The following is a 23,901-nucleotide window of genomic DNA, read 5'->3' as shown; positions in this document are numbered from 1 at the left end:
TGTAACTCATACCACTGCGTTTTAGCTGGTTTATTGCAGATACTAAGTAGGTCTTAAGCTAACCACCATAGCTACTTGTTTTTTTCTACTGTGATGAAGCTCAGCTTCAAAAACAATTTACTTCAAAGGGCTTTCAGGGCTTGTTTGTATCACTCTTGAAAAAAAAAATAATTGAGAAAGCACAAGTGTAGTGAAAGGTTTGGAGGTACCTCTCAGCTCACTTCAAATAGCTGATTGATGGTAGTACAAGCTGCTACCATTTTTAATTATGTGACCAGCACTGGAACCTGGAGTAGCATTTTCTCCAGGAACAGCAAGTCCCTATATTTTTCTTTTTTATCCAGTTCTATCTTAACATAGCCTTGAAGTGTAGTTCCACTTTTGCAGTAAAATTTTGGAAAACCCCACTATGTTTGTGTCCCCATTCACACAGCATATCTAAAAATAATTTTTTTAAATTTTTTTTATTTTTTTACCATTCTAGTTAATGTGGAGCAGGCTTTTGAGCAAGACTGCAAGTTACTCTGAATGGTTTAAAATTTAAAGTGAGGACAGGCTGGGTTTTCTCTCCTTGACATACAATTCAGAACCCAAACCCTGAAATCTTTAATGCTTAGGACAGACGGTGTTCAAATCTGGTTTACAACTCATAACTGCCATCACAGGACAAACAGGGTTAGTTGTTATAAACCGTAAAGTGAATCTCCATGTTTTAGAGAACTTTAAATAGTTTGTTTAGGCCAAGCTGGTCCAAACAAACAATTTTCTTCACTAATACATGGAGCGGCTGTGTGCTGTGTACAAACTGAAAGTAGCTTCAGCTACGTACAGCAGACGGCTGTGTTCTGGCAGCAAGATGCAAACTTCCCATCCTGTTCCCAGAAAAAAATCGAGTTGGCCTGAGCACTTCTCAACCATTCACAGGAGGCTTTGTATTCTATGAATGAATACAAAGCTTCCTCTGATTGGCCGAGGTGGAGATCATGATGTCAGTTGCCTAAGACTCTGCCTCAGCCAATCAGAGGAAGCTTCGTATCCATTCAAAAAATACAAAGGCTTCCATGAATAGCTGCACAGCACTCATCCCTACTCAATTTCATTACAGGAGTGGGATGGTAAGTCCCCATTCCACTGCCAAAGCACAGTTCTGTATACTCAAAGTAACTGAGGCTATTTACAGCGCACACAGTAGCTGTATCTGTTAGTGAAAAAATAGTTTGGACCAGCTTGGTCCAAACAAAAAATTTTAAAGTTCACTAAAACCTGGAGATCAGCTTTAACTCACCAGCCCCCACCTTAAAATGGTTATAGCCAACATTCCTTGCATTATGGTAATAAATGTTTAGGTATTAGTAGCCTATTCTATCCAGCGCTGTGCATGTCTGCAGCTCTTCTCTCTCCTCTTTTTCCTGGTCACACTAACTTTGCTGAGGCAATCGGGGGTGTCCCGCTGTCTGTGTAAATAGACACAGACAGTGAGGCTCAGAGGAGAACTAGCAGGAGTGTCCTCATAAAAAGTGGATTTCTATGGAAGCACTTGGCAGAGGGGAGGAGCCTGGAGCACTGGCAGGGGAGCTTCGGGGCCGCTTTGTGCAATTCCATTGCACAGAGCAGTTAAGTATAAACCTGTTAGCGTTTGTTATTAAAAAAGAAAAAGAATTTGCAACCACTTTAACATTAATATAAGAAAACCTTAAGTTTTAGAATTTTTAGAAAAAAGCAAGAAAAATGTAAGCAGCAAATATTAAATAGTAGGTGTTTTCCCAATTCGGACGCACAAATGAAAACACTCTTAACATTTAAGTATAGGACCATTTTAAATATTACCTATACATTGAATAACCTCACATTTAACATTTCATTGACAAGTAAAATAGCACATTAATACTTTGCCAAGAAAGGTTGTCATTGTGCATGTCTGTTGTAGTAGCAAAGACCATTTTATTTTAGTTCAAAGGGTACTGTATGTCTTTATAATCTTTCAAAAGAATAGATGATAGTGCGGCGCTATGAATATATACTAATTCCCTCCAAGACAGTGATAAAATCCTACATGGATCTATACATATAAAAAAAGTGACACAGTGATGATCTAATATACACACGTGAACCATAAATAAATTCCTAATCCCCCTGCAATCCACACTTGAGGGATAACTTAATTACAGATGAATAGTGCAAAACTATATGTGCATCCCTGTACAGGGATAAATTACTACGTGATAAGTGAACCACACTTGACAACATAAAAAATCCACACTAAAATACAAATACAAATCAGGACCCCCACATAAATGCTTAAATGAATATAGTCCAAAGAAACTATTAAATAGTGCTCCAAATATCAAAAAACATGCAGGTGGTATTGTGTAGTCGTGGTCACGTCACAGGTGCAAATCCTCAAATGGCCAAAATGTCCCCTCACCTCCTTACAGTGACCACAAAGGGCCAGCTCGCTTTTAGGATCACACGACAATCCTCACAGGTAATACTCTTCGTAGGTCAATCACCCCACTCGGTGTCATCAATGGCGGCACTTACTCCCCTCCTTAAAGGTCTCCAGCCACTGGCATCAGCAACACCGCTTACCCTCCACACAGGATCAAGGTAAAAAAACAAAGAGATCCTCCATGGTGTAATAACGTTTTAATATAGCCAAATATATGAATCAAAATGCCCACTCACATTTCAGTAGTAAAACAATCGATTTTCACCACACACTATGGGTGTACTGCATGGGTATAGGGTGCACCAAGATGGCGCCCACACCGGAAGTGACCTCACCACGTACCGGAAGTTCCTCCCCGCGTACCTATGCGTTACTTCACTCTAAATCACGTGACTTTTTCAGGATATCCTACACAATACCACCTGCATGTTTTTTGATATTTGGAGCACTATTTAATAGTTTCTTTGGACTATATTCATTTAAGCATTTATGTGGGGGGTCCTGATTTGTATTTGCATTTTAGTGTGGATTTTTTATGTTGTCAAGTGTGGTTTACTTATCACGTTGTAGTAATTTATCCCTGTACATGGATGCACATATAAAATAAATAACTTGTGAGCCACTACCTAAATTAAACAAGGTTCGTCAGCACCAAACACATACTCAAACAATGTGCGTAAAACATAAAACAATTTAAATGATAGTGCCGCGCTCCTAAATTGCCAATAAACATATAAAAATTATATCTCTCAAGAAAAATATATAATATAAACTATAAATAATCTCTATCCGTGTAATCTATTGATGATAAACGTCCATTGTGATGTGATATACATCAAATAAAAAAGTGATCAAAAAAACAGTCTCTAGTGATGAAAGTGACAAATCCAAAATGTGAAATCGCAATTCCCGGTGACTTATTATATTCTCTATATGCGCTCACCTCATATAAAGCCTTCTGAAAGGCTCAACCAGCTTTTGTTCCTCAAATGGTACTATAATTCATGTATTGCACCATAGCAGTAGTGGTGAATATCTCCCAATTGCTGTTCCACGTGGCTCTCTTCTCCTATCAGTATCACTGTAGGGATCTCTCGCTTAATCTCCTCTTTGGAATAATCGTAAGCCACAGAGCCACATCACGATACCCTGATATTCTGTGGTCCTAACTATATAAATCTTCTATTTAATAGTTTCTTTGGACTATATTCATTTAAGCATTTATGTGGGGGGGTCCTGATTTGTATTTGCATTTTAGTGTGGATTTTTTATGTTGTCAAGTGTGGCTCACTTATCACGTAGTAATTTATCCCTGTACAGGGATGCACATATAGTTTTGCACCATTCATCTGTAATTAAGTGATCCCTCAAGTGTGGATTGGAGGGGGATAGGGAATTTATTTATGGTTCACGTGGGTATACTAGGTCACCACTGAGTCATGTTTTTTTATATCTATAGATGCATATAGGATTTTATCACGGTCTTGGAGGGAATTAGTAAATATTCATAGCGCTGCACTATCATATATTCTTTTGAATTCATATACACCTTGGGGTTGAGGCACTAGTGCCAGCAGTTTAGGGATAGGGAGAATCCATATAAGCTCAGGAGGACTTCATATTATCATCTTTATAATCTTTAGTCACCTCTTCACACAAAACGTAATGCTCTGCGATTCATAAATTGCTTCTTTATGTAAGTATGTACGTTAGAAAACTGATTAAAAAGACCAAAACAATTCAGACAGTCTCCAAAATAGCAGCAGACTCCTCCAATTAGTATGCCTGAAAAAATGGTTCAACTTATGAAAGACACTAGGATATGAGAAAAAAGTCATTATGTGAAGAATGCAAACTACAATGAGCAAGAAGTTGGAATAAGAACACACCAGATGAGATTTAGCAAATTAAGGGGGGGAGGGGGCGACAGAGCAATCAAACATTTTGGCTGAATAAAAGAATAAAAATAGAATAAACTACATTGTACACCTACTTCTGCATACTCAAAGTCCAACTCCAGGAAACAAAAAAGTTTCCCTTGCTGTGGGTCTTTTCTGCATTCCAAGGGTTTATTGCTCATTCAGGTCTAGGGGACACAGAAAAGCAGATTTACTTACCCAATCCTCCACTGTTTCTCACTGCTGGACTCGGTCCCCACAGCATCTTCTCTGCTACACTCCATCAGTCTAAGGTCCTGACATGATGAAGACTAGTGCTGGGTCCATAGCCCTGCACTGGATGTGAGAAGCTGAAGGACAGTCCGCCATCCACTGGAAGAGTGGGGGATCGGGTAAGTAAAGGCTCTTCTCTCCCCTAGAGGCAGTTAACCCTTGCATTTTGGGCACAGTCCAATATGCTTTAGTTCCTATTACATGCCACTTTTCAGGTATTTTGTGTAATTCTTGGCAATACTAGGTTGCCCAAGACCTCCCAAGCATTTCTTAATGCCAAAACTGTATAAACCTATTTGACACTGCCATAATGAACACACAGTTTACAATTCGCACTGTTACCTGAGGCTTCACTGCCAGTTTACTGGTGGTTCTGGATAAAACTGTAATGATACAAGGATCCGTGACTTTCTAAATACTATCTTAAATGTTTTGTAAGAAATATTCTGCATAATTGAAAGTGGGGGAAAAAGTAAAACTACTGAGTTCTTGTCATAGGACACACATAGGACGGGTGGATGCTACTTGCCCATTGCTATTAGGATTCAATACATTTTGTTTTAGTTGACAACACAAAGATATAACTGGAAGCTGTTATGTTCCAGTACAAACACTGGGTTTACAAATCGTTATGTATAGCTTTATACACATACAGTATAAGACAATGTGTGTTCAAAATGGTGGTTCTGTGTGGATATTTTCATGTTTTGTTTACTGACTGCTTTCCAGCATGCGTTAAAAGTTTTGAATACATCTATGTTAAACTGTCAACTTGTTTTAGCTCTAATAGGCCTTGTTCATACATGCATACTTAAGCCGTACACCCATGTGGGGGCCTTGTTTGCCTGTATGGGATGTACAGGTGTTCTGTACATCCGCAGGCAGGCAGTCCTATTCATGTCAATCGGGAAGCAGCAGCTGTACAGACACAACCTCTGCTCCCAATGTTGCATCAAGGTGGGTGCAGGGGGCATTACTTCAAAATCACATTGTCTGCATTCGAGGACACTCACCCACACCCACAAGAATGTCTAATTGGTAACAGCAGCTGTGTTTGGGCAGTCACTACATCCCAATTGACATGAATAGGACTGCCTGCATGCGGATGCACAGAACACCTGTTTGGTAAGGGCAAACTAGGCCCTCACGCAGGGGAATGCTTAAGTGCACCCTTATGAACAAGACCTTAGATTATTGTAGTTGCATAGCTTTTGCCTTTGTTACTTGACCATATTTCTGGTATTTGCAACGTGTTATAATAAAAATGTCACATTTTTATATTTTTAAGTAGTACAAGTGATTTGGTTATGAAGGTGGATTCTCTTCTCTCATCTATGTCCAAAGGAGAGTCAAGACAAGACTTAAAGTTTGTGAAACAGAAACATAGGTAAGGACTTGTTTAAAATATAATGTGTAGAATAATGTATAGAGCATGCACAGAAGAGTCCTATATTTAATTTCAAACATATCTATCTTTTCTCAGCTTATGTTGTGTGGTATATTATATGTTGTACTATGACAATATTTGCAAATTTTATCCCTCCTAGAGGCATTTCAGGTATTAATACACCCTTGGAGAAGTGTTAAATGGCATGTCCAGGCATTATCCAAATGTAACTATGTAACTATTAAAATGGTTCTAAAGGCTCAAGGTTTTTTTATCTTCATGCATTCTATGCATGAAAGTAAAAAACCACCTGTGTGCAGCAACCCCCAAATACTTACCTGAGACCCATTTCGATCCAGCAATTGTGCACAAGAGCAGTAGCTTTTCAGGGTCTCTTCCTCCTCACTATCTGAGACAGCAGTGGAAGCAATTAGCTCCCTCTACTGTCAATCACAACCATTGATCCAACAAGCAGAGAGTAGGGGCAAGGCCGTGCCACGTTCTGTGTCTGAATGGACAGAAGCGGCTTAGGAGCGAACCTGCTCAGGTGCCCGCATAGCAAGTTTCTTGCTATGGGAGCACTCAGCAGGAGGGAGGTCATTCAAGTTCCCAGACAGAACAATTTATTTCACACCAGATTATTCCTGACATTGTGGCTCAGGAATCTGGCTCTAGAATCGGGAAAGTCCTTTATTTGGATCTTGAAGATCCTCACAATGGATGCCAGTCTTTTGAGCTTGGGAGGACTCTTGAGCACCTTGCTGTTACATAGGACTTGGCCATTGGTGCCATTTAGTCTCTGATTAACATCCTGGAACTATTGGAGATTTGGCTTTTTTTCCAGCATTGGACTATCCTGCTTGAAGATTATCTGATCTGGGTTCAGTTAGACAATTCCACTTTAGTGGCATACAGCTAGACCATTCAGCACTGTTGGACTTTGCAATCTAGCTGCTGGGGCTATGTGTTTATAAGCATTTAGCACTGCTGGACTGTGTGAGCCATCTATGGCTGCTTGTAAACATGCACAAGCTTGATAGGTGGATCACACAGCACTAGGTGGCTCAGACATGTCATCATTCAAGCTCAATGATTGGGTTCCACCTTTTCCAGTTGAGGCACACTTACTAGATCTGTGCGTGCTTCTTGGGCCTTTCAGTATCGAACAGCTGTTTGCCAGATTTGCCAAGCTGCCAACTTGTCTTCTGTACACACATTCTTCTACAAGGTTGAGGCCCTTCAGGTGGCTCTTTAAGCTTTAGGAAATCCCCAGTTCTTGTTGCTATTGGGCCCGTTGGTATTTGTTACTGTGTTGCCCACCATTCAGATGCTTTTGCAAATCCAAAGATGTTTTTCTTTGTCCTTCAATGGAAAAGAAAGAAAATAGGAATTTTGTACTCGCCATAAAAAAATCCTTTTCTAGGAGACCATTGAGGGGTACCCCTCTGTGTTTATGATCATGCTTTGGTACAGCTTACTGGTGGTAGTAGTTATCTTTGACTGGCCAACAGGATTTTGTTTGCAAGTGCGCAATCCTTATTTAGGGAGCAGTATAACTAAAGGGTAAAAACCTTCCTGTGTCCCTCAATGGACTCCAAGAATATGATTTCATGGTCAGTACAAAAGTCCTTTTTTTGAAAACATAAGCTGAACCGCTTAAGGACCACCCTATAACAGATATATTGCTACAGGGTGGCACCTGTGCACAAAATCACGTGTATATATATATATATATATGTGATTTTGCATTTCAGGGTAGGGGGTGCGCACGAGTTCTACCCACGCTGCCATTCACGGCCGCGGATGTCAATCACCGGGTCCCAGCCAGTAATTACCCATTGGCACCCGGTGATTACCGAGCATCTCCGACGGGGAAGAAGATTATTTTGTTTACAACGAATCTTCCTCCCTGTCAGCTTGAGCACACTGCTCAGGATGGCTGTGCACAGTACAACCATCCCAATCAGTGTGCTTACAGTGAAGAACACCTCCGGCTCCCTAGTAAAGCGCACACAGTTAACCCTTTGATCGCCCCTCACATTAACCCCTTCTTGCCCAGTGTCATTAGTATAGTGTCAGTGCTTTTTTTTTTTAGCACTGATCACTGTATTGGTATCACTGGAGATGTCAGTGACACCAAGTTAGTCTCCCCCCCAGTGTCAGAATGTCTGCCGTATTCCTGCTAAAAGTTACTGATCCCATTATCTATACCGCCATTTGTAAATGCTGTAACTTTCACATAAACCAATTAATTTACACATATTGTAAATTCTTTTAGCAAAGACATGTCATGCAGTACATTTTGGCCTAAATTTATGACTAAATCTGATTTTTTTTTTTTTTTAAACTGGACATGTTTAATAGCAAAAAGTCCAAAATATTGTGTATTTATTAAAATTGTCTGTCTTTTTTTGCTTATAGCGCAAAAAATAAAAACCGCACAGGCGATCAAATACCACTGCAAGAAAGCTCAATTTGTGGTAAAAGGAGGACGTAAACTTAATTTGGGTGCAGCCTTGCATGACCGCGCAATTGTCAAAATAAGGCAGCGCCGTAATGCAAAAAATGGCTTGGTCATGAAGGGGGGTAAATCCTCTAGAGTGCAAGTGGCTAGAATCCTAAACTGGTATTATCACAGCATATATAACCTATTTTGATGCACTCCTTTTTTTTTTTTTTTTTTTTTTTTTTTAAATAGTAAATTCTCATAAAGATGTTGCGAGCTAAATTCTAGATATTTGGAGAACATGTTAATGTTTTTTGATGCTGGCAACAGAACCGCTTCAGTATTTTATCTGTCAAAGAGTGCAAGTAAAGATGCACGTTCTCTAGCTCTGAATAGATGAAAAAAGTAAACATAAGTTATTTATGGTTTATGGCAAACAAATATGATTTTTTGAGCAGAACTTCAAATTGCTTCTTTCTTTACAAAATTTGTCTGTCAAAAAAAGTACATTAAACTGCAGATTCTCTGCCACTTGAGTCTTATATAGTGAGAACAAAGATTTCTCTGTTTGATCATTGTGAAGAGCGACAATTTTCTATTCATGGTGACAAGGTCTATGGGTAAATGTAGCACTAAGAAAGTACAGGTAATACAAAAAATAATTATCACACTATGCATACCACATAGACTGAGATGTATTGGATTTAATGCACACATTTATCTAAATGTAAAAAAATGAAAAACTGTCATGAAATAAACATAGGCTGTCAATGTTGTTCTCTGCTTTTGTAAATGGTAGTTGCATGGATGTAATGCAGACCTTCTTGATTCAGCAAGTTTAGGTCACTAAACCAGATTAGGTATGAATTTTCTGCATTCCTGTTCTGGTTCAGGAACTCCAGGAAAGCGTAAAAGTTCTCCCTTGTAGTGGGGCTGCGTCCACACTGAAAAGGTTAACTGCTAATTTATGTCTAGGGAAATTGGGTGCAGTAGTTTTACTTCCTGATCCTCCACTGAAACAAGCTCTTCCATGCTGCTAGACCGGTCACTGCAATCTCCTCTACCATGTCCTCTAGTGGTCTAAGGTACTCTTGATATCGTCATGACCGATGCAGGGTGACCAAATGGACCACAGTCATGCACTGGACATAAGGACTCCAAGGGATAGTTCACTGCTGGAGCGAGAGGTGTGCCAGTGCCCCTAGACTAAATGAGCGGTTAACCCTTTTAGTTTTCCAGTGTTCAACACTTTCATTCTCTCATGACAAACTTAGAAGGAGAAAGAAAGGGGTTACTCTGATATCACTGTTGTATCAACCGTGTACCAAATGCCTATTGATTTGGTCATGTAAGCAAATGTTCGGATTGGATTATCCTTTGATACATCAGAGACTCATGACATTATATCTGGCATTTCAGTATCCAGCACAAGAACATTTTTCCCAACTAAGGTAAGTATTTCATCAGTCTTGGTTCTTAGTCTTGCTTAGTCATTTATTGTATGTGAAGCCAATTTTATTTTTGAGTAGGAAAGGGTTAATCAAGTGAATTAAAGATTTTCCCTTACCTCTTGCTCTGGATTTCCCATCACTTTCAGTCTCAGTGACAATGGTTACCAGGGCAAATATGGGGAACACAGACAAACGCAGAAAATTGAAAAAGGGCCTTTACATACCATTAGATAATAAACAAGGTATTCTATATGCATGTCATCTTGAACCAATAAAACTTGAATAAAGCATGATTTGATTGACATTAGCAGACATATAAAGTAAGGTAAATGATATTTAAAATTGCAGCATGTTTGTTTTTGTTTATTTCTAATCCCCTAAGGTCTCATCCACTCTGGCAGTGTCAAATCTGCATTTCTATGCGTTTAGAGGAGATTTTGAAATGCATATAAATTCATATAATGATTTTTAATGGTGCCATTCATAATGAGCATTAGTGTGTGTTTCAATGCAGTCAGTTTAGCTGTGTTTAGAGAAAATTTAATTCTGTGCTATTAGACACACTAAATGCGGCTAATCCTGTTTTAAAGCAGGAGCATCTAAACACAAGAAAAAGTACACTGGGAGTCATAAAAGTATTTTATTCTTACAAGATGACTTCTCCTTTGTTTAGAAAAACAAGTATGAATGAAATCTAACATGCTGAATAAAAAAAAAGTTCATAAAGAGACCAATCTCTGTTATTAAAATAGCAACTTCAGTTCCTAAAGTAATTATTGACCCTCCTCCACCAATGGCTCGCTTTGGTCCATCACTGTGAAGGACAACCTTGGTGAAAAATAGTGAGAAAGAGGTGGTAGTAAGAGGTTGGGAAATGTTTGACAACAGGATGTAAAATCATAATTAGTATATTAGTTATTCCACGGTTTATAAATTGTGTTTGAATTTATGAAATGTGTTAACCTAATTTTAGTTTTCAGATTTACATGTCTGTGTGGGGTATAGGAGTTTTACAATAAACACAGGTTCCCGATAAATGTGGACTAGAGTCTGCTTGCTAAAAATATGTCATGCGGTTGTGACCCCTATATACTCAGGATCTATTGAGATATTGAGAACTTTTCTGCTCTCCATGGCACCCTCAGTGACATCACATACATTTAATTTCATGTCATGCTGTCAGCAAGAGGGGCAGCCACTCAACTGGAGAAGAGGATCAGCTACTTGGGACCAGTCATCAATACCAGGGCAGGGCCAAAGCTTGTGGGACAGTAGAATAGGCAAGTAAAACTCTCCTTTAAACGCCACCAGGATAAATGAAAATGATGTTCTGATTATGCATGAAATTTTTGTCACTTAAAGCTGAGTTCAGCTTTAAGTGACAGGAATGCTTTAAATGACCTGTTGGCATCAAAAGGAGCACCTGTGCTTAGATTCTGGTGAGGCTATATTCCTTTAATGTACTAGAATAAGCCTGACCCAGCTTCATAATACAAACTATTTTTCAAACTGTTCTACAAATGCCTTTCGTTTTATCTATATGATTTTGGTGCAATTACCCTCAGTTTTTATTTTAGCCTATGTAGAACATATTCCTGGTCAAAGTGTTCTGGGATAATCTGTTATGCCTAGGGCACCACACACCTTTGCAATTAGCCATAAAATAGAAAAGCATAATAAATGACCTTGCAAAGCACCTCTCCATTGTAAAATGTGCTGAGATATAGTACAGATGTTCAGGACTTTTAAATGATTTAAAGATGAACTGAAATTCCTGTGAAGCAGACAGGAGTTATAACCTACTGGAGACTTTTCTGTGATCCAGATAAATGTGCTATGTTAAGTAGGTTTAATAGGATGAAATCTGCTGTAGTCCTCTATTTGACTTGGTTATGTGCATTGATGATTTTTTTCTATGGATTTTTTTTTTAAATTTATTCTATACAATGGCAAGTTCTGCATTGAGCGATACCATGAGCGCTTAAGCCCTCCCATACTTCAACATTAGACCAGCACCTCTGAAGTCCTAATTTTCTTCTAAGTCCCCAGCACCTCCATAACACATGTATTTAGTGGCAAACCATGTTCTTCCTTTTTGCTCAATTTTTCAAGTCTCCCATTGTAGACCCAAGATTCTGGCCTTCATTCTGCACAGGATGGGAAGGGCATTAAATTTGTTAGGATTCCAAAACCATTTTACAAAGGTTCCTGCACCATCTTCTAAAAGTTTCATATTCAACCCAGTATACAAATAGGGCCAACTGTTTATTATTATACTATATTTTTATTGTATAGTATAATATATAGTTTATTATTATTCTGTTAATATGACATCTATGGGGGGTCCTATGCCATGCACAGGGCCAAACGGTTCAAAGGTTTTGCTCTTAGCAGGTTTTTGTTTGCTTGCATTGGAAACTCCTCATAGTACCTCATGTCCTATCTTATCAGCTTTACATGAGCGTTTAGTAACCTGTGAGAGAAATATTCTATTTCCTTTATGAATTTATAATGTTACTAGAGTAGAAATATTTAAGCTTTCAATATTTATTTTCTAGATATGATTTAGGGAGTGGAATGAAAAGGAATTCCCCACAAAATGTGCTGAAACACTTTTGTTCATGAAAATAAAAAATGTGCAATAGTATTTTTACTTTTGTTTTCTATTTGTATCCAGCTAGCTCTGCTGAGTACCATTTAATACAGTGTGCAAATAATATGTAAAATAATTTGCCAAGTTTAGATGCCATTTTTATACTGGGTTCTCTCTGTATTAAAGTCTACATGTGAACTGAAAAGTGTTGAAAATTATTTCTATCTACGGCTGTAACCTTTACATTCTGCCTTATTCATTTCTTCGCAGTCTTATAAAAGTTGAACCCCAAGAGGAGGGCCCTTTTATCGATGTATTTGCTGTGCTTGACCCTCTGTCAAGAGAAGCACAACAAATGTCACACTTCCTGATTGTAAGTGAATTCTGTACATAGAACGTTCTGTTGTCCCTCCTGTGTTGAATTAGTTGTGTGTTAGGCAAGAGAGCTTCAATCATAGAGAGTATTATTTAGAGAATGAATTAGTGCATTTACTTTGTCCTTGTTCTGCTTGATTTACTTGTTAAACATTAAGTACTTTAACCACCTCCCACCCACCATATAAGGCAATGATGGGTGCAAGGCGGTTCTCTCGTTCTGGGAGGACGTCATGATATCTTCCCATTCTAACCGTGCATGCGTGACTCCGAGAGTGTGCGGTGATCGGCGGTGCGCTGTGTCCCTCAGACACAGCGGATCACCGATCAACGGAAGGAGCAGAAGGTTTCGGCTCGGTCATGTAATCAGCTGTGTCCAATCACAGCTGATCTCATGTAAATAGGGAAATGCCGGTTATCGGCATTTGCTCGAGAGGAGAGCCGGTAATCGGCATTCCTCAGAGGGGACATGTACACTGATCATCAGGGCACTGATGATCAGTGTGCCCTGATGATCAGTGTAGCCCCAGCAGTGCCACCTGTCAGTGTCCATCAATGCCAGCTGCCAGTGCCCATCAATGCCACATATCTGTGCCTACCAGTGCACATCAATGCCACATATCAGTGCTCATCTGAGCTGCCAGTCAGTGCCACCTGTCAGTGCCACCTATCAGTGCTGCCAGTCAGTGCCGCCTATCAGTGCTGCCAGTCAGTGCCGACTATCAGTGCCGCCTATCAGTGCCAGTCAGTGCCGCCTATCAGTGCCACCTATCAGTGCCCATTACTGCAGCCTCATTAGCGCATATCAGTGAAGGAGAAAAATCACTTATTTACAAAATTTTAAAACAAAAACTAAGAAAAAACTTGTTTTTTTCACAATTTTCAGTGGTTTTTGGTTTGTTTAGCAAAAAAATAAAAACCCCGAGGTGATTAAATACCACCAAAAGAAAGCTCTATCTGTCTAAAAAAAAAAGATAAAAATTTCATATGGGTACAGTGCCAAATGACCGCGCAACTGTCATTCAAAGTGCGACAGTGCTGAAAGCTGAAAATTGGCCTGGGCAGGAAGGGAATATAAGTGCCCGGTAGGCAAGTGGTTAAGACCTGTTGCCCACTGCCATAAAGAACAACGTATGGGCATACAGCGTAAAATACATCTGTTGTGTCCTGGAGACGTATTTTAAACTGTAGAACCATACCTTGATTTTTATGGCCTTGTGCAACAGGCCTAGTCAAGCAAAAGCATGTTGTCAATGCACATATTAGAGCTGGCTTTTGTATGATTTTATTTATGAACTGATGATGTTCAAGGAATGGTGAGCAAGTGTGTAGATGAAATTAGTATTAACACAATCTCTTGTTTCTTTTTGCCCAATGCACCCTGTTTGGTTTAAGAAACATAATTGAGGACCAAAAGTATGAAAATTATGTATTAAGAAAACATTGGAGTTGAAGGATAAGTTCACTTTTAGGATCATGTTGCATGTTGCACCCATTTTTAGTAACTTCCGCTGTCGCAATTTGAAAGGAGCGTGGCCGTGTTGGCGAATGAATAGACTACAAGTACCGATAGCCTTTATGGTTGACAGCTTGTAGTTCTCAATGAACTACAAGGGTGCTGGTGAGGATCCTCGTAGCCCATTGATGTTTCCTGAACTGAAGTAACTGAAAGTAACTGAAGTAACTGCCTGCCTGCGTCAGATGTGCGGGCCGACAGCTACATTGACAGTCTGCAGGAGCCTGATATTTGTACCTTACTGATTGTGGGTGCAGAGCTTTCCAGGCTTCTAAGAAAAAAATGCATATTTTGTTACTTGCAAAAATGTGCATTTACTATTTACCTTAAAGGTGAACTTGTCCTTTAATATACTAAATTATTAAAGCCTGTTCTTCCTTTAAACACAGGGTTACCTGTTTTGCTTTGCAAAGTAAAAATACACTTTAATTCGAATACCCAAATATGTGCAAGGCAAATAAAAAAAAAAAATAAGAAACTTTTGACTAAAACATGATTGGTGTTTAAAGTAAACCATTATCTTCACCCACTTAGTGCAGTTACCAAATCTGTAATAGAACTTTATTACAGCCTCACTTTAAGAGACGCTATCATCACATTATAACATTTCTTAGTCCAAGGCTATACCTATAAATAAATATTTTTAATAAAGGTACATACTTATCTTTCTGTCCATGTTGATTTCTTTGGCCTCTGCAGCTCTCACTGGTTTCTCTCTGACCTCACATCACTGTAGTCACAATGGTGTTGAGAGGTCAATGGCTGAATCTGCATCCTGTGTAATAATTTCTGGTGTCTGGAGGAGTACGTAAACTACAAGCAGACCATGCCACTGCAGAGAACTAAACCTAGAACACCAGTGCTGGAATACTAAAATAGTGAATATTGTATGCGACACGGTTTCTTTGTTACAGTATGCAAATATTATTTGTGCTTTTTAGGTGCTTGCCCGACTAATGAATATGAAGCTGACTATGTTCTTGAATTGCAAAGCGAAATTATCAGAAATGCCTTTGAAAAGGTAGGAAAAACTTGTATTTTGTAGAAAAGGAGTACATATATGTGTCCTTTTATTTGTTCCATTATGTTATGTTTATAATGACATAACAGTGCTCTGAATCCAGAGATTTGTCATAGGTCTAGGGCAGAGGTCTCCAAAGTTTTTAAACAAAGGGCTAGTTTAATGTCACTCAGACTTTAGGGGGGCCAGACTGTGGCCAGTGTGAGTAGAAAATGCCTCTCCATAGGTGGGAGTAAACCCTTCCCCATCATTGGTTTTAACAGTAGAAACCGTACTCAATAATTGGTTTTAACAGGAGGAATATTGCCCCAGCGATGGTGTCAGTGGGAGTAATAGTGCCCCAGCGATGGTGTCAGTGGGAATAATAGTGCCCCAGCGATTGTATCAGTGGGAAGAATAGTGCCTTAGGGATGGTGTCAGTGGGAGGAATAATGCCCCATCATTGGTGACAGTGGGGAGGAATGGTGCCTCATCATTGGTTTCCGTTAGAGGAATAGTGTTCCAAGGGCCAGATAGAGGCAAGCAAAGGGCCGCATCTGACCCCCAGGCCGCAGTTTGGAGACCACTGGTCTAGGGGATGACAAAACAACCAGGAACATTCATTGGTCAGATTTATATATACTTGTGAAATAAAAATCCTGCACGTGTCTGTAAACCTAGTGTATGCATATAGTAATTACAGTACGTATTGAACATTTGGAGAGAGAAGTGAAGTTTCCTTCTAACTGATGGTTTTTGCAGCCACTCCTTTTGTTTTTTGTAACTTTATTTTTTCTTTCTTTCAGTTTCTATCGACTTGTGCTCGAGCCAGAACTAACGTTTTTCAGTAACAACAGCCTCTCTTCAGGTCCTTCAGCAAAATTCTTAGATATGCCTGAGTCATCTCTGTTAACTCTGAACATGAAAACCCCAGAGAGCTGGCTGGTAGAAGTTGTACACAGTTCCTGTGATCTGGATAACATACATCTGCAAGATGTAAGTGCCCACATTTCATTGTCCCAGTAATGGTGATTAGTGAATTTCCTCTTGTGTCAATTTGTTACTCTTTGAATAACTGCACAACCACTTGTTAGTTAGTACTGTTCATAAAACCTGCAGCCCCATTCCAACTGAACAGAATACATAGTTGAAATTTGTGTATGTGAACTATTTTTTTTGCCAAAATTCTTTTTCAACTGCATTTGTAACTCATACCTATGGAACATTGCTTGGCCAAGAAAGTGATGCTACCACTGCCTGTTGTAGCTTTTCAGCTTTCTTCAGTTGTAACCTCACTGAACTATAAAAATTATACTGTTCTGTAAGCTGCCTACCTACTTGCCTACCAGACACTTTTACCCCCTTCCTGCCCAGGCCAATTTTCAGCTTTCAGCACTGTTGCACTTTAAATGACAATTGCAAGGTCATGCAACACTGCACCCAAACTAAATTTTTATCTTTTTTTTTTTTTTCTAACAAATAGAGCTTTCTTTTGGTGGTATTTAATCACCACTGGGGTTTTTAATTTTTTTTTAAATAAAGACATAAAATTTTGAAAAAAAAAAAGTTTTTCTTAGTTTCTGTTATAAAGTTTTGTAAATGATTTTTCTCCTTCAATGATGTGCGCTGATGAAGTTGCACTGATGGGCACTGATAGGCGGCACTGATGGGCACGGATAGGCGGCAGTGATGGGCACTGATGGGCTGCACCGATGAGGCTGCACTGCTCGGCACTGATAGCCAGCACTGATACAGGGCACTGATGGGCACTCACAGCAAGCACTGATGGGCACTATTAGCTGCACTGATGGGGCTACACTGATTAGCAGGGCACTGATGATCAGTACAGATGTCCCCTCCGAGAAATGCCACTTACAGGCTCTCCTAACGTGCTGTCAGCATGAGGAGTAAATTGCCGATAACCGACATTTCCTATTTACATTGTAATAAGCTGTAATTGGACACAGTTGATCACATGGTAAAAGGCTGCTCTGATTGGCCTTTTACCAGGGTCCATGTTCAACTGTGTCCTTAGGTGTGTGCCCAAGGGGGGCATGCAGTTATTGGTGGATGTCAATGGACACCCTCCCAAAACTAGCCAACCACACTGTAGCCGTCTTATGGCTATAGTGCGGTCGGGAACTGGTTAAACACCGCCATTTCAGCTAGCCCCCAGTGCCTGAAAATTCAGTTGATAGTAATTTCTCCATAGAGTTTCAGCCTGATTTCTGTTGTGCAGGGGATTGCAGAGGTTAACATTGCAAGGAGTTATGCTCTTATTCCAGCAGTTTATCGTTTAGCTTTTATATTCTAACTAGGGGTTCCATTTGCAAAAAGATATCCCAGTCTTGGCTATGGAACCTATCACAGAAGCTCTTCAGGTCTCTCCAGAAATCTGAGGCCTGCGGGTGGGCTGGTTGGAGGAGAGGGTGTGCAGACAACCTCTTACTATTGCTGAATGATGCAGGCCCTTCCCACACCAGGTCCTGAATACGTTCTCTCAGTTCAGACCTCTGGGTCAATTAGCATGAATCATTACTTTTATTTCAATAGACCCCAGAGCCAGTGCATCATTTCTGGAGCCTTTTAGTTACTGTGGATTAGTATATTCACTTATCTTGGTATTCTCTCTTACCAACTATGTGACTCTTAACCTTCACCCTGTACTACTGGATGTCAAGGCTAAACTGATGGCATGGCATAACATCCCTCTTTCGTTAATTGGTCACATTAATTTTTTTAAAATGAACGTCTTTCCAAAATTTACATATTTGTTCTGAAACTCCCCCACACGGCTCCCCAAGTCCTTCTTTACCAAGCTTATCCAACTATTTATAAACTTTATGTCGGGCTCTCAGTCACCCAGATAAGTTTTCCACCTTGACCAGATTGCTCTCTCAGGGCAGCCTAGCTGTGCCAGACTGCCATAAGTACTTTCTAGCTTTTCAGTTAGTAATGGCACATGGGTGGCTGCAGCCTAAGGACTCCCAATTCCTCCACAATATTGGAGGCTGCCATTCTACACTCCCTGGAAGCACTTCAGTGTTTACTGTATAGAGGACCCAAAGCTCTTTACCAACTCACTCCGTCCATGCACACTGCCCTGAGGGAATGGAGGACTGACCTCTGTTTAGAGTCCTTCCCTCCAACTTCTCCCCCCCACACTCCATTGGGGCTCAACCGCCCTTTCCCTCCCTCCTTCACTTTTATACACTCCTCAACTCACATGATTGGGACCATCACCTACTCTCTTTTAATACTCTCTGCTCTAAATTTAGCATATCTCCTTACTACCTTTAGGTTTCCCATGCCTTCAGTTGCCACTTTCCTGGAAGTCAGCTAAATCTTACTTACTGAAAGCTTGAGTCTCTGCTCTGGGTCCCTGATATGGAAAAACCACCTTGGTGGTGTACCAACAATTTATTATGGCAGCCATTCCTGAATTGTCTGCTTTAAAACAAAAGTGACCGTTGGATGTTCCTGAATTAGATGACTGGTCAGACAAGTTCATCTTCCCCTTCAAACATCTGGTGTCCACTAGAGATATACTTATCCATTTCAAAATTCTTCATTGGGGCTATTTTACCCCATTCAGGCTGTACAAGATAAAGCATGAAATCTCGCCAGCCTGTTGGTGCTGCACCCACTCAACTGGAGACTTTTTCCATGTATTGTAGGCCTGCCCAGCAACTGTTACTGGAGAAATGTTCTTAATGTCATTAACACCACAGTCCAGACCTCCATTACCCCAGCAACCAGGCTCTGCCTGTTGGGCCTGGTGGAGGATTTAATTCCTACAGTGACAAAGTGGAAATACCTTAGTTTTCTGATGCTTTATGCCAGAAAGGCTATAACTATGTGTTGGAAAAAATCCTCTCCTCCCACCATGCAGTTCTGAATGCAGCCAGTGAACTTCTATTCCATGATACCTACCATATTCAAGTCTGTTCCAAAAAAGTTCCTCAGATGACCTTGCTATTGCCACATCCACTACCACTGGATGAGCACTGTTTTTTTTTCTCCTTTTACTGATGTATTCTGTATTAGGATATTAACTTCTTTTCCCCCCACCCAGTATTGGTTTCTTTTTTTTCTCTTTCTCTCTTTTCTGCAATGCTTGTCTCTCTGAGGAAGAGTCTATCATTTTAAGGGTGAGACCCTATCCATCATGTATTAGCTCTTTGTGCACTGTACTGCACACTGTAGTTGTTTGTTTAGGTTTTGAGCACTGCCCCTGCAAGGGCTGCTAGCTCAGGTTTTTAGCCATTTTCTGTATGCTATACTATTTAAAAAAAGAAATCTTAACAAAAATGCCCCTGATAAACTCACAATTGACATACATATTTGTGAACTGTTTAAATTGCCAAAAGGATGTAAAATTCTGTTTTGCCAGTCTTGTGAATTACATTCTTCTATCATACAGCATAACCAAGAAGGTAATCCAGGTATTTCCTATTTCAACTGTACAGTTCACTTTATCACTGGCTTGTTTTTTGTCCTATGAGCAGACTGAAAGTAGAGAAGTAAAATCAGGAAATAAGGTTGTCACCTGCCTGGCTGTGTAATGGGGACAATGTGTGAGAATCATGAGTTTTACTGATAAATCCTTTCCTTTGGGTTAAACAAGACTGTGCCAAAGAAAATAACCTTTGTTGTTGGCATGGGGAAGATTGATTTGAAAGAGTGAAGATATAGCAAAAATCGCCTCAAGAAAGTCTAACAGAAAGCACAAATGGCCAAATATGGGTCTCATTTCTGAAGACTAAAAAAAAAACACACCACCAGATAAAATAAAAAAAGGATACACACGAAGGGCAATGTAGCACTTATTACCAAATCTAGTCAACATAATAATTTTCTACGGACTCATCCAATTCAAAATTCTTTAAGTTACACTATACACCTCATAGACTCCGCAAACTCTACCCAGATTGTCTGTCTACTTGTTGGCGATGCAATGCGCTACTTACATATGATATGGACATGTCCCCGTTTGCAGATATTTTGGTCAGGAGCCCTTCAGTTTATTACCCAATTAACCACCATCTCTATACCTCAACAGGCAGATGTTTGCATATTAGGGCTGATCAACTCCCTGGCCCCTACCAGAGTAGTTCGTACATTGTTGGGGTAACTCCTGTTCAATGCTAGGAAATCCATTGTACTGAAATGGGGAACTCCATCTGCCCCTACCCTAAGCTATTAGAAGCTGCTTGTCAACTTGGTTATTCCTCTTTATAAAGAAACGTACATGAATAGGGGGTGTCCACATAAGTTCAACAAGGTATGGGACATATGGCTGAAATCCAAGGCTACTACTGTGACCCAAGGTGACTCATCTGATCCTCCACCCTAATAGAACCCGATGACAGAATTTACTGTGGGACACAGGCTACTAGGCATACCTGTACCTCTGTACTCTAGTTTAGGTCACTCTATTGTTCTTTCATATAGTGCACTGGTTATCTGGGGGGGAGGAGGTGGACTGACAGTTCCACGATCATTTGTATTTTATCAGGCCGAATATGTCTCTGCAGAGCGTCTACAGTTATTTTTTTGGAATAGTAAGTACGGGGCTTGTTCAGGTTGTTATATTTTGTTCTGGTTTGACTGTAAATCTGTGTTTTTATTTTTTGTATCTACCTGATCTGGGGAATGCCTAGGGGCTCTGTTTTGTACAGTTCCTCGCAACTAAAATTACAATAAACCGAATAAAAAAACCAAAAACCTAATTTTCTAAAATAAATTGTAGAACGTTTTTGATAGGGCTGTTGGATTGAATTGGGCCCAAAACATATTCTTCATATGAACATGCACTAAATGTAATGTTTTTTTTTTCTAATAACACTAAATTTCTCTCTTGTTGCATAATGAGTAAAAATGAGAACTATTCCTGAATTGTAACAGGTGGGCTACTTGCAAACTCAGATGTTGAGTCTTTGCCTGAGTATCTTCCAAATGCTAAAAATCATTGTCTAGAAAATTAGCTAGTTACATGACAGATTTTGTTTATTTCCAGGTGGATGGAATTGTGACAGCACACTATGAGCTAGAATATTTGTTATTGGAAGGACATTGCTTTGATGTGACTACTGGACAACCACCAAGAGGACTCCAGTTTACATTGGGCATAAAAAATTATCCAGTTATGGTGGACACTATTGTAATGGCTAATTTGGTGAGTATTTTAAGTGTACAGTAAATCCTGTATATTTCAGTGGACCAGATTTTATACAAAATATAAAGAGACCTTTACATAGCAAAAAAAGTTATCTTTATCGTACAGTACACGACACAGGAATCAATTCATAGACCATGTGTTTATATGCCTTTACCTTTAGGTGATTGGACACTGGCAAAAGCTTCACTGAGTTTGCTCCCTAGTATCCCCATATAACACTACCCACTCTAGGAGACTCCATTTTTGCTAGTGTTCTTAGGTGACTTGTTCCTTCTCTTTTGAGAGTAGTTTTTCCCACTCTCGAGGGTAGCGAGTAGCGAAATATCTGCAGTGCTGTAGATAAGGTAAGAGGGTTTCCCTCTACCCCTTTAAATACCAGTTTCTGATGTATATGTCTTGGTGACTCTGTAATAGACACTACATCCCTATTAAACAAGACTTAGTGCAGTGCTGTGCACACAACTGGTTTATAGGACACAGATGTAAAGGCCTAATGGGCAATGCCCAGTATGATCATCTGTTTGGCAGTTCCTCCTCCCAATCCAAAATCCCTTTGTGGCTACTGACATAGTGCTTATCAGATTCTTAGATGCACACTTCTGCATGCCATTTTCAGCCAACAACACAAGCTGATTGTTTGAAGAAAACAGCCATTTGGACTCTGTTAGTGTCTGGGTTTCTTCAACGTCTTCATACCAGAAGGTTGAACCCCCTTAATCCATGTCTGTTGCAGGAGAACCCCACAGAGGAAGACCCTCACTTAGAGGGTGGAAGATTACACATGCTTGGGAGCTAGAACACAAGGGACAGGCAGCAGTTAGTCCACCGCAGGCCCAAAGGAAACTCTAAGTTTCTGTCAAGTTACTAGTGGTTCCCTCACCCTGAAGCAGAGTCTAACACTAACAAAGCTCCAACTCCATAACACCAGCTCCCTCACAGGCAAGCTGCATGCAACCTGTTTAACATAGGCTGAATTCACCTCCACTATGTCTGACCTATTTCAGAAACTATTACCACCTCTGGAATCAGAAGGGTCTATCAGTTGGTATCACTCTTCTACCTTGCCTCCCCTAATTTTAATTCTGCCCATACAACAGAATTACCTTACGCACCCGCCTTGACACAGAGCAAAGGAAAGGGAATGTGGATTTTTCAACAAATATAAACTATTGGCGGCATTTTGGAGCAGTTCAAACCAGCAGCACTATATTGCGGAAAGCCAGATAGAGTGGTCTCTAGTTAAAGAGAGCATTTATGGGAAGATTAATCAAACATGATTCCAGAGCCCAGTGACGTTTGTGAATTTATAAATATTTTGAACCAGCAATAACTTATATAAACTGGTGGGACAATACATGGGCTTTAACTAAAACTATTAAAAACAATGAAAAAAATACAATATTTAATACAGCAGGTAAAATAAGTTTTGAACACGTTGCCATTTTTTTCAGTAAATATATTTCTAAAGGTGCCATGAAATTTTCACTACTCATCTGCAACAACCCATGCAAACCATACATACAAAGAGACCAAAACAAATAAGTTCAGAAATTAACCACTTGCCTACCAGGCACTTATACCCCCTTCCTTACCAGGCCAATTTTCAGCTTTCAGCGCTGCCGCACTTTGATTGACAATTGCGCGGTCATGCAACATTGTACCCATATGAAATTTTGATCATTTTTTTCTCACAAATAGAGCTTTCTTTTGGTGGTATTTAATCGCCACTGGGCGCTTTACTTTTTGCGCTATAAATTTAAAAAAGTGCAAAAAATTTGAAAAAAAAAAAAAGTTTATTTGTTTCTTTTATAAAATTTTTCAAACAGGTATTTTTTCTCCTTCACTGATTTGCGTTGATGAGGCGGCACTGATGGGCACTGATAGGCAGCACTGATGGGCACTGATAGGCAGCACTGATGGGCACTGATAGGCAGCACTAAAGGGCACTGATAGGCAGTACTAATGAGGTGGCACGGATAGGCGGCACTGATAGACAGCACTAATTAGGAGTCACGGATAGGCGGCACTGATAGGTGACACTGATGATGGGTACTGATAGACGGCACTGACTGGCATCACTTCTGGGCACTGACTGGCGGCACTGACTGGCAGCACTGCTGGGCTGCACTGGTGGGTGGCACTGGTGGGCAGCACAGGTGGGTGGGCACAGGTGGGTGGCACTGGTGGGCACAGGTGGGTGGGCACAGGTGGGTGGCACTGCTGGGCACATGTAGGTGGCACTTCTGGGCACAGGTAGGTGGCACTGCAGAGTGGCACAGGTGGGGGCACTGCTGGGCACAGGTGGGGGCACTGCTGGGAACGGGTGGGCGGG

The 23,901-nt window shown here is 40.2% G+C and overlaps 1 protein-coding gene across 1 annotated transcript in view; it reads left to right on the top strand.

Moving 5' to 3' along the window:
• UGGT2 (UDP-glucose glycoprotein glucosyltransferase 2) overlaps positions 1-23,901 on the top strand; it is a gene marked incomplete at its 5' end in the record, with an annotated part of 518,844 nt that overhangs the window by 362,063 nt on the left and 132,880 nt on the right. The window contains 5 exons of the mRNA XM_089680491.1: positions 5,912-6,007; positions 12,768-12,870; positions 15,330-15,409; positions 16,195-16,384; positions 21,408-21,566. Of these exons, the coding sequence (XP_089536617.1) occupies positions 5,912-6,007; positions 12,768-12,870; positions 15,330-15,409; positions 16,195-16,384; positions 21,408-21,566 (628 nt within the window). The remainder of the gene's footprint in view (positions 1-5,911; positions 6,008-12,767; positions 12,871-15,329; positions 15,410-16,194; positions 16,385-21,407; positions 21,567-23,901) is intronic.

This window comes from Staurois parvus, unplaced genomic scaffold (genome assembly GCF_062004578.1).
Source record: "Staurois parvus isolate SC_StPar_1 unplaced genomic scaffold, SC_StPar_1.0 ptg000243l, whole genome shotgun sequence".
In the NCBI taxonomy this organism is placed as follows: Eukaryota; Metazoa; Chordata; class Amphibia; order Anura; family Ranidae; genus Staurois; species Staurois parvus.
The sequence above is the reverse complement of the archived record's forward strand: the minus strand, read 5'-3'. Positions and strand labels throughout refer to the sequence as shown.